General features: G+C 33.8%; 1 protein-coding gene across 1 annotated transcript in view; it reads left to right on the top strand.

Annotated features, from left to right (window-relative positions):
- Positions 1-572: 572 nt before the first annotated feature.
- LOC129221323 (putative inorganic phosphate cotransporter) overlaps positions 573-14318 on the top strand; it is a 29170-nt gene continuing 15424 nt past the window's right edge. Inside the window, exons 1-4 of the mRNA XM_054855789.1 lie at positions 573-929; positions 3513-3643; positions 7732-7881; positions 13580-13712. Of these exons, the coding sequence (XP_054711764.1) occupies positions 752-929; positions 3513-3643; positions 7732-7881; positions 13580-13712 (592 nt within the window). The 5' untranslated portion in view covers positions 573-751. The remainder of the gene's footprint in view (positions 930-3512; positions 3644-7731; positions 7882-13579; positions 13713-14318) is intronic.

Genomic DNA, 14318 nt, shown 5'->3' on the forward strand with positions numbered 1-14318 from the left:
AAGATATTTTTGTTTACATTGAAAATACGTGCAACCAAAAAATGAGTGATGATCACATTATCACCCCATTGTAGTTAACGAGGTTTTGTTACTGATGTCTTTAAATTACATACCTTCTTTTGTGCGTTTAATTTTTTTCCGTTTACTTTAATCCATATACTTTTTTGGATTCTTCTTCATAATGTTCCTTCTTTAAAATTTTTAAAGATGGGAACGATTCGAAGCACAGTGCGGAGTTCCGCACGGGTCGGCTAATTGAATATAATTATGTTGTATAAAATATAAGTGGGGCAGTTTAAAATAGAAAAAGTAATAATAAAATTTATCCTGAATAACTGTACCTTAAATATGAAGCCTCGACATAAATACAGTTGTAGTCAGTTGTGACTCTGAATAGGAATAGGAATAGGAAATATGAAGTTCATTTGAACGAATGAAGTTGGCGAGAAGCATATATTCTGGATGAGAGTAGAAAATTTTTCATATAAAGCTTCATATATATATTAGGGCGTTCTTTCATCAAATGCTGCTCAAACTTAGCAGCATTTCTTAGAATTGAAACAAAACTAACAACGACCTTAAAATGAGCCTTTATTATTACTTATTATTGCCACGTTTGTTACATTTGATACATTTAGAAAAAAAAAATCATGTCAAATTGTTCAATACCTGTTCTATTGGCAACTGCTGCATAGTTTGTGTAATTGTTTGATTTTTTTTTTCTTGACACCAAATTTAATTTCAGGGCTTGATGTTCCCTGCAGTGATGGTGCTATTGGCTAACTGGTTCCCGATAGCGGAACGTGGACTTTTAACGGGGCTTGCCCTCTCAGGATACATGTTTGGACTTCTAGTGCCAGGGATTTCATCTAGTTTGATTTGTGGGAGTATCTCCATTGGAGGTTGGCCTGTTGTATTTTACACCTTTGGTAAGTAAATGTCTCAAATGATGAGTGCAATTAATAGCAACCGGGCTTTTGTTTGCAAGAAACACAAAAAAAAGAAAAAGAAAAAAAAAATGATGACCATAGTCTAATTTTAGGAACGCTTGATATCCTTAAATCGGTGGCAATATTTTTCGTTTTTATAAATATTAAGACTTTTGAAACATTTAAGAAAACTGTAAGTAGTTATACCTTAAACCTTATGTTTAAAATGATTTGAAATTAATATGCTGAAAAATAGTACATTTGGTTAAAACAGTAATTTTTGGGTTGCATGAGTATTGGTGCCACGTCTGTCAATCTCAAAGTCTGGCACCTCGTAATATAAAAATCTTCAGTTAAAATTATGGGTGTTTATTTATGATCACAGTATCTGAATTTGAAAATCATATTCAGATTCAATCAAAATACAGGGATTCTTGAAATAGACTGATTGTTTTCAAAAATTTATAATGGGAAAACGGTTAATGATTAAGAAAACTAATTCTTGCAGAAAGTTCATGTGATGGGCCGTAAATTTTTCCCTCTAAAGTTTCAAATTTCAGTTCAAATGTTTTTAATAGATGGTGCTTCATATTGTAAGCGTGAATCAAAAAAGAAGAATTGAAATTCATCGATTTTTCCTCCGATTGCGACTTGTGATTGCAGCCGACGGTAGACATTTCTCCAATTTTGTAATTTTGTTTGTTAAAAACAATTTTCAAAATATTTTGATGTATTTTTTATATTTCTTTGATTTACGGGCTTAATATCTGCTGCGCCATCTATTGGAAAATTTTGGAACTAAAATTTGGAACTCAACATTTACGGCCCACCTCATGAATTATCTGCAAGAATGAGGTTGTTTCCTTCAGTCAAAAGTAGTACTTTTTGTCACTGAAATTGATAAAATAAGCAAAAAAAAAAACCATGGACCCAGAAAATACTTTCACTTTCCCAACAATTATTTTTTAATTAATTTTTTTAAATGTCCGATTTTTCTAACTAGGCGTGGTCTTGATAACGTCAAAAATGATGCTCTTTGGCGCATCTTTCTATCACGTTTCCACGTTATGATAATCAAGAAGCGAATTAAAATTGCGCTCTAAGTTTGCTATCAACCATATCGTTGCCAATACACTTGAGTAAAGATGCGAATTAAATATTTTGTTCTGTGAATGGCAACACTGAATGGCATTTAATCATTTTTGATGTTATCGGCAGAACCATAAAGAATAAATGCTCACCGAATTAAGTAGTTTTTTAAAAAATATTAAACTTAAACAAATTAATTAAAAAATGGTCAGGTCCTATGTTTTTAAGCATGCTCTTTCAGAAAAAAGTACTTTTAAAATTTTGGAAACGACCCCATTAATTTTTCATCAGTAACCATCTTCCTCTTATAAATTTTTGAAAGCAGTCAGTCTATTTCAGGTAACCCTGTACATAATAAATAAAATTCCTAACAACGTTTTTCTCACTATGTTCAATTTTGAGAAATGCCATGGAAGACTAGAAAAAATAGTGTAGATATTTTTTTTTTTTACTTTGAACATTCCACTATACTTTGTGCTGAAATGTTTTACGAACGGGGTGTGAATTTACATGACGATGCCCCGTGTATATATTTTTCTTGTTATCGCTCTCATGATGTTTAAATGGCTCAACGTAAATGTTATGACAACCTTCTTTTCCGTGAAAAATGATTACTTAAAGTTAATATTGTAAAGTTTTCCTTTATATAAATCCAATTTAATCTCCAAATGTGTGTGTCTAATAAAAACGCTAAAACTGTGCAAGATATTTCTCTGAAAAGTTCAGAAAAGTGCTTTTTTTTAGAACTAGGAAGGTAACCAGACCAGTTGAACTTCTTTTAATATCTATTTCAAATGCAAATTTAAGTAAAGTATCGACACACATTCCTGATTATGTGAAGGAAAAAATGATGACACATAATAACACTTTCGTATCAATAGATAACTCTTCACGTAATGAAATTTACTAATTAATTCTTCGAAGTTATAACAGAAAAAGAACGCTTAGCTTGATTGTTAAAGACACGATTCCTCTAATCGAGTCATATATATATATATTGTTTTTCAGCTGCGTATTTTACGGAGTCTAGAGGGTAAATTTAAAGCATGAGCTTTCAGAACTGTATTTAATGTAAAAAAAAAAAAAATGTATCGGAAAACAAAACCTGTTTCTCAAAAATGATTCTTTATGTTTTATACCATGAAAAAAAAAATTATTCGTGGTTGAAAATAACTGTGAGGTTCAACTTGGATGGAAAGTATCAAATTTAACTTACGGTTAAAATTTAAAAAAAATACTCATAAAAAGACTGCATCCGTTTTGTTTTGCTGTAAAGAAAAAATTGATTTATCTCTTGTTAATAAGATTTTTATGCATAACTTTAATGTTTCTTAGAAAATTTTTATTTACATTGAGAAAAAAAAACTGAAGAAAACTTACTGCAGTTTACCCTCGAACAGTACTAAAACATTTCACTAGTACCTTTTGTTTAATTGAAACATTTTATTATATAACTCAATATTATGTTTAAAAAATTATTTTGGTATTTTTAAGGAGGAATTGGCCTTATTATTACCGTACTTCAGATGCTTTCTTTGAAAAGCTTACCTAAAGATGATCCAAAAACATCTAGAGCAGAATTGAAATTTATTTTAGGAAACCAAGAGAATAAATTGACATTGAAGGTAACAAATATTTTGTTTGATATTGCGATTAAAACAGAAAATTTGCAGTGAATTATGTCTAGTGTTATGAGAGAGAGAATATAAGAACATTAATTATCTTTCATGCTTTTGCTATGAGACACATTTTTAAATGAGCATTTTATGAGTGAACAGCAAATGTTTGACTTATTAATTCAATGGTGCCCAACCGGCGGGTGATGAAGTTGATATATAAGGCCCGTTGTTATGTTTAATATTACAGATCAAAAAATATTTTCAAGAAACGTCTAAAATAATCGATTATCTTTATTTGGTATTGAGCACGATTGTTGTACAGTCAAATATCCGGAAATTTTTTTCGAAAAGACGAAAATGATGACTTCGTATCGATAAAAATAAACGTGCGATAATTGTAACAACAACTTTTTGCTTTCAATATTCTTTCTTTTTATGTGTATTCCAGCAGTAACTTTTAAAAAAAGGATATATGTTCTGGCTCGCGAATCTTCAAATGAGATGCTACTCTCAGGTAAAAACGGTTGAGCACCGCATGTATTATTTTAATCTAACAGACATAGATTTCATGATATGCCCTTGGTTCTGATTTTTTAAATTATTATAAATATATGTTTATGATAATTTTTACAAAAGTTTTAAAGGTTTAATAATCGTATCACTGGAAATCAAGTCCGTTTTATGATGGAGAAGAATTAATTTTTTGCCGAGTTTATTGAAAAATCCACTTGATGGTTGGTTTATTTGGTTTTTATGGCGCAAGAGCCCTTGAGGGCTATATTGGCCAAACGATATTTTATTATATACTATTTATTTTTCATTCAAGATTACAGTCAAGTAAGTAAAAGTTTTTTGAAGTAGAAAACATTAAACTTCATAATCCACTTGAAACAAAGTTGTTTGTGATTATAATACCGTAAACGCGGGGTACTTTGGCCCAAATTTTGGAAGTTTTCTCATTTTTTCTCGCAATAGTTTTGTAACTATTCATATTTCCAAGTTGTGGAAACTTGTTCCACACATCTCGAGATCTCTCGATTTATTTTTTGAATAGTGATCAGTTTATTTCCAAGTATTTTTACCCTGTATTATTGCTTTTTATTTGAGCCAATGTTACCCTTGCGTTTGGGTTACTTTGGCCCAAAGTGGTTTTCGCTATTTAAAATCATTCCGTAACTTAACTAGAGTCAAAAGAAGAGGTATACAGTCGAGTCCCGACTTACTCGAGGGATGCGTTCCAAGACCCCTCGCGCAAGTCGAAATTTCGCGTTGTGGAACAAAGTATGTTTGGAATTTTTTTATAAGCATGCCCAATTATTTCAGACATGTGTTTACACCCCTCATATTGTTTCAAACCATTTATCAACTATATATTACCGTATCTTTTATAAAGAACTGACTTTTTACTGTATTTTAGAAAAAGCGTTACTATTTAACATAAATTACTGTTATGAGGCACAAAATCAATAATCAATGAGAGACATGAATTAAAACAGTACGGCACTTACATTAAGCACATAACTGCATTATAATAGCACTGAACAGTAGATATTGTAAACTTAATTATAGTTTTTAAAATGATGCAGATGACGGTTTATGCAGTGTGGGAACACCCCTTTTTCTGACTTCTTTTAGCCACAATGAAAGAGCAGTTTCCATTTTCATGATGTTTGTATTTTGCTCCTCAGACACTACTCCGCCAGCTTCAGTATTAAAGCTAAGTTCTGAACTTTTACGGATTTCCTTTTCTTGAATTTTAATGGAACGTGTCGAAGATTCACTCATACCTAATTGTCGTGCTACCTTCGAAGTACTTTTTAATTGTTCAACCATATCGAGAATCTTGACCTTTTCTTTAATGCTCAGAAACTTTCTCTTTTTCTTTCCACTTTCACCAACTTAAAATGAAAACGCGCGTTTGAGTGCCATTCCATTTTATCAACGTTCATTATGTAGAATGAAGGAGAAAAAAAAAACACGCGTTAAGAATCGGAGAGGTTATTTGTATAAACTAAGGCAAAGCGTTGTTTAGACTAATGCAGTGTGTGAACTTCTACTTTCAGTGATGCTAAAGGGATGAAAGTCCATTCACAAAACCAAAATTTAGTGTCAACGAAGCCCAATCTAACGCTCGGCTGCTAATTTTCAAAAAAATTCATGTTGCAGGCAAAGAATTTGTGTCGGCAATAAAAAATTCATTACTCATGAAAAACTCGCGTTATAGCCATTTCGCGTAACTCGAATCACGTTGTAGCGATATCCGACTGTATTCATGCGAAAACTATTTATTTGAAAGAAAAATACATTTTAAAAGAAGTTTGAGTCGCACATTTTTCTTAAAGAAAATTGATTTAAAAAAAAAACTGTGTGCATACGTAGTTATTGTCTCGAACATTGCCGACAGAGAACGGTCATCTTTTCATTAGTTTTAGAGGTTAAATAATTTTACTAACCGAGCATCATTTAAAAAAAAATGATCCTAAATTCTCGGCCACTTCCAAAACTTGCTGGTGCGTTCCATATTTAAACATTAGCTCCTTCTCTCACATCAACACCTTTGCTCGTTCATTCTGCATCAACAAAATTCCGTTAACTTTACAACAAGTTTAACAAAATCTGTAAGAAGTTAATGCAACTAGATCAACTTTTTCTAAACTTGCTACAACTTTCAGTTCTTTTTCATTTTTCATAATAATAGCCATGTAACTGAGCCCTGATAAATTAAGAATATTTTATGATTAAAAGGGCCTCGCAAAACTGCATCGCAGACGTCTACTTTTGCTCTCGCGCCGCCAGAAGTTAGTTTCCTATTCGGCAGTATATCACCAAATGATCGTCAGTCTAAGACGCTATATTATTTTTGCATTGAAATGAATAATTAATAGCCACACAAAAATAAGTAAACAGACTTTTTAGAACATCCGATTGAAAACAAAAAAGGGAAGTGCACAACTGGAACGTACGCAGACCACACAACCACTTACGAAATTTTAACCTTCTACAGCTTACCATTTTTGAGTTATGATTTATGAGAGATACATACGTACATTCAACCGCAAAAAACAACGCAATAATTAACTTGTTTGTACATGAATGCAGTAGCCTATTAAAAACTCTTTCAGGGTTGACTAAAATAGAAATTTATACTGAAATTTAAGAAAACAATTTTATGTGACTTACTTCCTTTACTTTGTATTAAAAAGTAAAACAGCAAAGGTCCTTTTTTTTCCCGAAAACATCGGCCAATTCCATCGACTTTTGGATGTTTTTTAGGGCTGATGGACCGATGTTTCCTCCAAGTTAGCATCGGCCGCCGATGCCGATGGCTAAATTGTTGAACTATTGGCGTCGATGCATCGGCCAAGTCCTACTGCAAACCTTAGGGTCCCGGTTTTTCCCCTCTTTTCCCTACATATTATGCATTGGACGAACTCATTTCGGCACTCACAGAATTAAAACACTTTTTTCTTTTGCCCGAACTGAAGTCGGGCATTACAAAATTTCTGCATTTGCTATGCCCGAACCAAAAACCTGATTCACTGATCGAACATGAAGGATATACAAATCTATCCTAATACGTAGTTACATTTCAACAACTTTACGAGATTTGGCATCCCAAATTTTAGTAACCCTAATTTTTCAACAGTGAAAAGTAAAATCCAAAATGCCTTGTACGTCGCCTGCTTTATATAGTGGCTCTAATTTTCCTCATGCATTATCTCTGAAAACATCTGGTAATATTACATAATTAACAGTAATAAATAAGGTGCACAAAAATAAATAAGGTGAAGGCGGAGAAAATCATCGGAGGCAGAAAAAGTAACGTGTACGCTTTTTAAGTTTTAATATTTTGCATGAAAAACACTTTGTTCTTTTTAACATAGTTTAGTTTTTACAACTAAAATATGCTGCTAACACTAGTGTTGCACATAGCATCCTTCTGCACTACTTTGTGAGTATAAACAATGATATTCTTACCTGAATTTATTCATTTTACTTCTTTTGTAGAAAAAGTTTGTCTTATATTATTTGGATTGTGGATTTGTGAAAAATGAAGTTGATAAAATGTTCTCTCGTTTCTCTCTTTTTGACAGAGACCAGCGGCTCCTTGGTGTAAAATATTACGTTCTATGCCAACTTATGCCCTCTTATTTGCAGCCTTTGGTCAGTATTGGCAAGGAATTCATTTCTTGTTGGTACATCCGACATTTTTGGCAACTATTCTTCACTATCCGTTGGCTGAGGTAAATTTTAAAAGAAAAAAAGAACTTGGCTGAAAATGTTTTTTTTTTTTTTTTTTTTTTTTTTTTTTTTTTTTTGACAAGAGTAAAAGTTTGAAGTATGGATGGCAGTTCCTATCAATGTTAGTTTTCGAAACTAACTTACATAGAATAATCCGGTACAAATGTTGCATTTTAAAACCATTTTTTAAGAATAGTATTATGTGATTCGGAGAAAGAAAACACGGCAATTTTTGAATAGAACGACCGATTAACCGGCCCACCGGTGACTAACCAGTCGCGTTCTGATAAAGTTACCGGTAGTCGACCGTAAATGAAAACATTCTATATGGACATTCACCACACTAACCACTGACGTCATCAAACGTCATTAAACCAACCGCCCGGGTAAACCGTTTGCAGTATTCAAACAAATCTTACTAGTCACACAAGAAACCAAGTTATTTTTATGTTTTTTCCAAATGGGTTCTGAAGTTTGCTCCTCACCGATTAAAGACTCGTCCTTTCTTCAAAGGTTGCTATCAATTATTTTACGTTTCACTGCTATGATTAAATGCCTATTATCACTTCAGAAGTATAAACACAAAAAAGAATCCCATCAGCTTTAAACAGTATAAATTCTCTTTTTATAGGCTTGGTTAAATAGTGAGAATCTTAAGGTTGTTTAAGTTTTATATTGCATTTGTGGTAGTTTTACACTGCAAATTTTTGGCTTATACTTCTTGATATTGGAGGATAAGTTTTTTTTCATACAATTTTAGATTCTAGGGGAGGGTGAACCACAGTGAGACAAAAAAAAACATATTTTTCATTTTTCGTATATTGGTGAGTTCTAAAGCACAGAAACATATTTGATTATATTAAGGTATCAAATTATAGTATATTACATCAAAATTAGCCCATTAAATGTTAGAAAAAAAAGTTATGAGGCTTTATAAATTTGATGAAAAGTGTCTCATTGTGGCCCAGTTATGGGCCACTATGAGACATAAGTAGGGCCACAATGGGACAGCTGAATAATCACTGGACCTAAATAACGAAATATCACTTTTACCTAAAGTTTGCAAAATAAGTACCTTTATCTAGTTTATTAAAGAAACTTAATAGTGAAGTTGCTACCTATTAAATGTTCATATTTTGGCTATTGGATATTGTTAATTGACCCTCAAAACTAAAAAATTCACCATCGCCGAATTTTAAAACACCGTGATTGATTTTTAATGAATTTTTAAAAATCCACGCGCAAAAGTGCGCTCTTCTGAAACGTCACGAGCTTACGTCACAGGGCACTAATGGGCAGCCTTCCGACGAAGATCCCTTGTTTTCGCTAGGGACATTTTGAGCGCGCCGATATTTTTATTTTTTAGAAATTCAATAATCCTTTTGAACACACTATGGAGGCCGGATTCGTTAAAGCACAATATAAATAATCTTCCTCAAGTAACATCAATGATGATATTCGAATATTTCCGAGAAGATGAGAGGTTTAATGTTCCAGAAACGCGAGGAGTTAAATGCGAAGAGATAAGCCTTTTACGTTTCCTCTTCGAAGTCGAATGCACGTCCTTCGGTTTCTCCCATAGACATGGGAACCGGTTCGCTAGCGTTTCTCCCCTATCGGAAGAGCACATGACGTCACTTCTTATGCCATTTGACGTCACAAGCGCTTGAACTTTAAAAATTAATTTAAAAAAAACTACTTATCGTATCGCAAAGATTTTTTCACCTATGATGTTCATACATGTTACTCTATCATATAAAAATAAAATTGAAAAATCGAAAACTTCCCTATTCAGTAAAGTATTTAAACAAAAAATAAGCAAAGGTTAAATTTTAGTGTTTTTCAGCAGTATTAATACATTCTGGAAATTGCATTATAAGCACTCTCCCTTCTGAATGGATATCTAGCTCAGGCAGTTTTCCCAGGATATCTTGGCTGCTAATATTCGAAATATCGTTATCTATATAAATGAATTTATTTTTAGAGGAGTTAAAACTCTTCAGGCACTGTATTTCTACCTCATAATCAGAACACTTTGTAATGACAACCAGAGTATTAAAGGCCTATCCTCTGAATCAAGCCCAGAGTTGCAAAGAATTATATTAATTTTTCTAAAGCAAATTTTAAATATTTAAAACTGTTTTTTTTTTCATACATACAAATCAATTTTAATTACAGTAAGCAAAAAAAAAAAATCATCAGGATTAAAAAACGGGAAAAGAATAAAATAATAAATTGCAAATATTAATTGATGATTAACTTATACAATTACTTTATACAAACATTAATTATAATTATAAAGTGCTTTGAAATACGTACCAACAAACTTATGGCAAGTTGATTTGGCAAACTTATCAACAACTAACCGGTTTCTAGTTTTGTTTTGTACAAAGCTGTGTAGTGAAATAAAAAGTTCACTCGTAATAATTAGTTAAAATATAAATATTTTTAATTCAAGCCTATTTTTCATTGTTATTTTTTATTTTATTTATTTATTTATTTATTTTTTTTTTTTTTTTGTAAACTAAAACAAGTAGATAAGTGTTGTACACTTGCTTACTGCTGCTTGTGCCACAATGAGACGTCTCATTGTGGCTCAAAAAATTGTCTCATTGTGGCCCAAACAACAAAATAAAGATTTTGCTTCATATAATTAAAATAAACCATGAGTTAAAAATAAAATAGCTGAATAATTGAAGAGATTAAAGTGTCAGTAACAACATAAACTACAACACTTAGATTAACTGATGAAGTTTTTCAAGATTATGATAGATGTAAGAAATTACCTAAATAACTTTCAGTGTTCAGTAAGTTACCGCCCTATAGCAGGGCTAAGGCAGAAATACATGGAATACACCAGCAGCTCAGTCATTTCCAGCCGAGGACTGCAGTTTCGTGCTTATTAGCACTCATCAGTCTGGCATAGGAGTGACTGAGCTGGAGGTGGAAAATACCTTAAGGAAGCCAAGAGTGCCGAACAAACTGGTAGCTAATACAAGAATTAGCACTGACCAGACGAGTGACTGAAACAATGGTTTGGTTCAACTCGAATATTGAAGGCAAGGCCTGCCTTGCCTTCAATGACTGAAACTTCAGGCAAGGCATTTGAGCCAAACTTTGAAATTCTTTGTTCCACAACCATTCCATTAAAGATGTTTTCAAAGTGAGCTTTACCTCAAAGAATTTATCTCTCTGTTTCGCTGCATTTGTTTTGTAACAATGTTTTAGCTATCATTTTATCTTGTAGCAATGTTTGTACTTCTATATTTTGCGATTATTATTTTTGTTTAAAAAAAAACACTGTGTAGGGGAGGGGGTGCTTGTCACTTAGTACTTAGTGCACAAGGGGTTCGCTAAACTTGTACAGATTTTGGAAGGTGTTCGCAAGGGAAAAAAGCTTGGAAACCGCAGCTGTAGATCATTTTATGTGCAAAAATGGAAGCAATAATAGTACAAAACGCCTTCATGTAGACTCTAATGCTCAGACTAGTTTATCTTTGATTTGTGCTTAGAAAAAAAACTGAATACTGTCTTTTAATAGCTGGACTATCAGCGTACAAGAAAAACAGGGTCCTGCAGGGAATTGCTACTTTTTCAAAACGAATTTATTTTTAAAATAAATTATATTTGTTATACTCCACAATGGTTACAAATACAATGCCATCTTACAAGCATATGAGCTCAAAAAATAATGAATTGTAATTCAGTTGGGAAAATGGCATCATCAAACTACGGCCGCTCTTGTCTAATGCAGAGTGGAAAAAATTCTCATACACCTTTCAAGTAAAGCATGGGGAAATTCTCAAATTTCTCGAGTAATGACTTTTGAAAAATCTTCAAGATTTGGAATTGTTAGATGCAATGGAACAGCGCCGTTTCTACCAGCAATGAAGTGAAAGCGAAATCTTCGCTGTGTCTGCACTAGTGATGGGCATAATTGAGATCTTTTGATAATCCAGATCTCGGGAATCGAGTACTTCTGATAATAGAGCGATTGATAATCAAGATCTTTTTAATTCGAGAACTCGAGCGATTGACTTCTCGAGATCATTGGATTCGAGCACTCGAGCAATTGTCTTCTCGAAATCTTTTGAATCGAGATCTCGAGGTGTCTTAAATCGAGATCTCGAGATGTTTTAAATCGAGATCTCGAGATGTTTTAATTCGAGATCTCTAGATGTTTGAATCGAGTTCTCGACCAGTATCTAGACTTCCTGAGTTCCAGAATTAAGTTAACTTTTACAGGGATACCCGCTAGGTGTCCATGGCGCACACAGCGCCAATAAAATTTTAAGGGGGGAGGAGGCTGAGAGCGTCTTTTAAATCTCATTGGGGGGGGAGAGAGCTCTTGTCCTAGAAGTTACTCCATAATATTTGAGAGGGTGCGTAATCGCTCTTCAGGGGTCGGGGGAGTGGGCAACTCTGACTTCTTAAACAGCCGACTTCTCAAATTGTTTCTGTAGGGTTGCGCACGAGGGGAAGGGGTACAATCAAGCACGTAATTTAGGGGGTCAAGAAGGGGCAATTTCCCCACCCTTATCCGGTTTTCGAAATAATTGTACTGACATATATGTGGACGTAGGTTCTATTATTAATTTGTATAATAGGCACTGAGTACATATACTCTACCCATATGACAGATCTGCCCAGGTAACTAAATCCTTTCAGAAGTCAACTATTGAGAGGTTCATTTGATCATTACATCGATCGAGAAGTACACTGCTCGAGTGATTGACATCTCGAGAACTCGAGAAATCAACATCTCGACAAGTTCACAAAGCGAGAACTCGAGCAGTCTATAGCTCGAGAACTCGAGAAATCAACATCCCGAGAAGTTCACAAAGCGAAAACTCGAGCAGTCCATCGCTCGAGAACTCGAAAAGTGATAATTCTCGAGCAGTCATCGCTCGAGAGCTCGGGAAGGGATAACGAGAACTCGAGATCTGAGGATCGAGAACTCGAGAACTGATGATCGAGAACTCGAGATCTGATGATCGAGAACTCGAGATCTGATGATCGAGAACTCGAGAACTGATGATCGAGAACTCGAGAACTGATGATCGAGAACTCGAGATCTGATGATCGAAAACTCGAGATCTATGATAATCGAGAACTCGAGATCGGGTACTCGTGATAATCGGGTTCTCGAGTGATCTTTGATAATCGAGTAATTCAATTATGAGGACTCGATTATGCCCATCACAAGTCTGCACTAAAGCTTGACTACGGAGCGATGGCGGGTTAAAAGGAAGCGAGAATGGACCACTTTATTTTGTAGTTAATAGAATTTGTGAGAACGCACAAGCAGTCAAGTCTCGTGTTTTCGCAGATCCTAACTATTACAAAATGCAGTGGTCCGTTTCCGCCTCGAATTCACACGTAATCTCTCTGTGGTCAAGTTTTACCCAATGAGCGTTAAAACAAAGGTGTTGAAAACAAAGAAGCGTTGTTCAGTTGACCAAGATTCCATGGCTACTGAATTCTCAACTAATTAAAATCTGTGCATCCATAGTTTCGCATGCGCTAGTTCTTCTAACCTCTATGTTATGGTGAACTGTAACATCTACCACCTACCTACCAGACCCTCTAAATTTGGCAATATCATGTGCTCGAAATGTTATTTATTTACGATTTAAAGTATGCATAATCTTCTCTTTTACAAGACAGTTGTTAAACTCTCTTATAATGTATATTTTACAGAATGGAATACTTGTTTCTGTTCCGCACCTGCTTTCAATGATCCTTAATTGGGCAGTTAGCTTCTTATCCTCTTTCCTCTCCTCGAAAAAGTACTTAAGCATAAGCAAAGTTAGAAAATTCTGGACTCTTATGAGTGAGTGAATTTGTTGTTGAAGTAAGAGATTTTTTTTAAACATTTTATTGTTATATATATTTACGTTTGATATTTATATTTACGTTTTAGACAGTATAAGATATGCTTTACAGCTATGGATGAGCGAAACGCTGTATGGTTAATAGAGGGCAGGTGTTCTGCATTGTGGCGTATCTTTGAGGTCTTGCGCGCTGGCGAACTGTAGAGGGCGGGCCCATCTTCCACATGACGTCATCAAAATTCAATTAGATCAATAACATTTGCAGTTCATTACGAAACATTACTAGTGCTCATTCTTGAACCAAAGAAACAGAGGTACATTTCCTCAGTTCTAATTTATAACTATGCATTATTTCTTCTAAATTAATGTTGAAATTTTGCTTAAAAATATTGGAAAAATATGTGTATAATAAACATAATTTAGTACAGTAGACCCTCGTTTTACGTGGATTTATTTTACATGGTTTAAGATTTGACACCTTTATTTTATTTTACGCGTGCGAGTTTCGTTTTTACGCGGATGTGGCAATGCAAACAGATAACATTTTTCCCTCTTTTAAAACCCAGACTCCTAAAGATTGCAGATTACGCGTTATCAACTGCATT

Source organism: Uloborus diversus, chromosome 4 (genome assembly GCF_026930045.1).
Source record: "Uloborus diversus isolate 005 chromosome 4, Udiv.v.3.1, whole genome shotgun sequence".
NCBI classification, from domain to species: Eukaryota; Metazoa; Arthropoda; class Arachnida; order Araneae; family Uloboridae; genus Uloborus; species Uloborus diversus.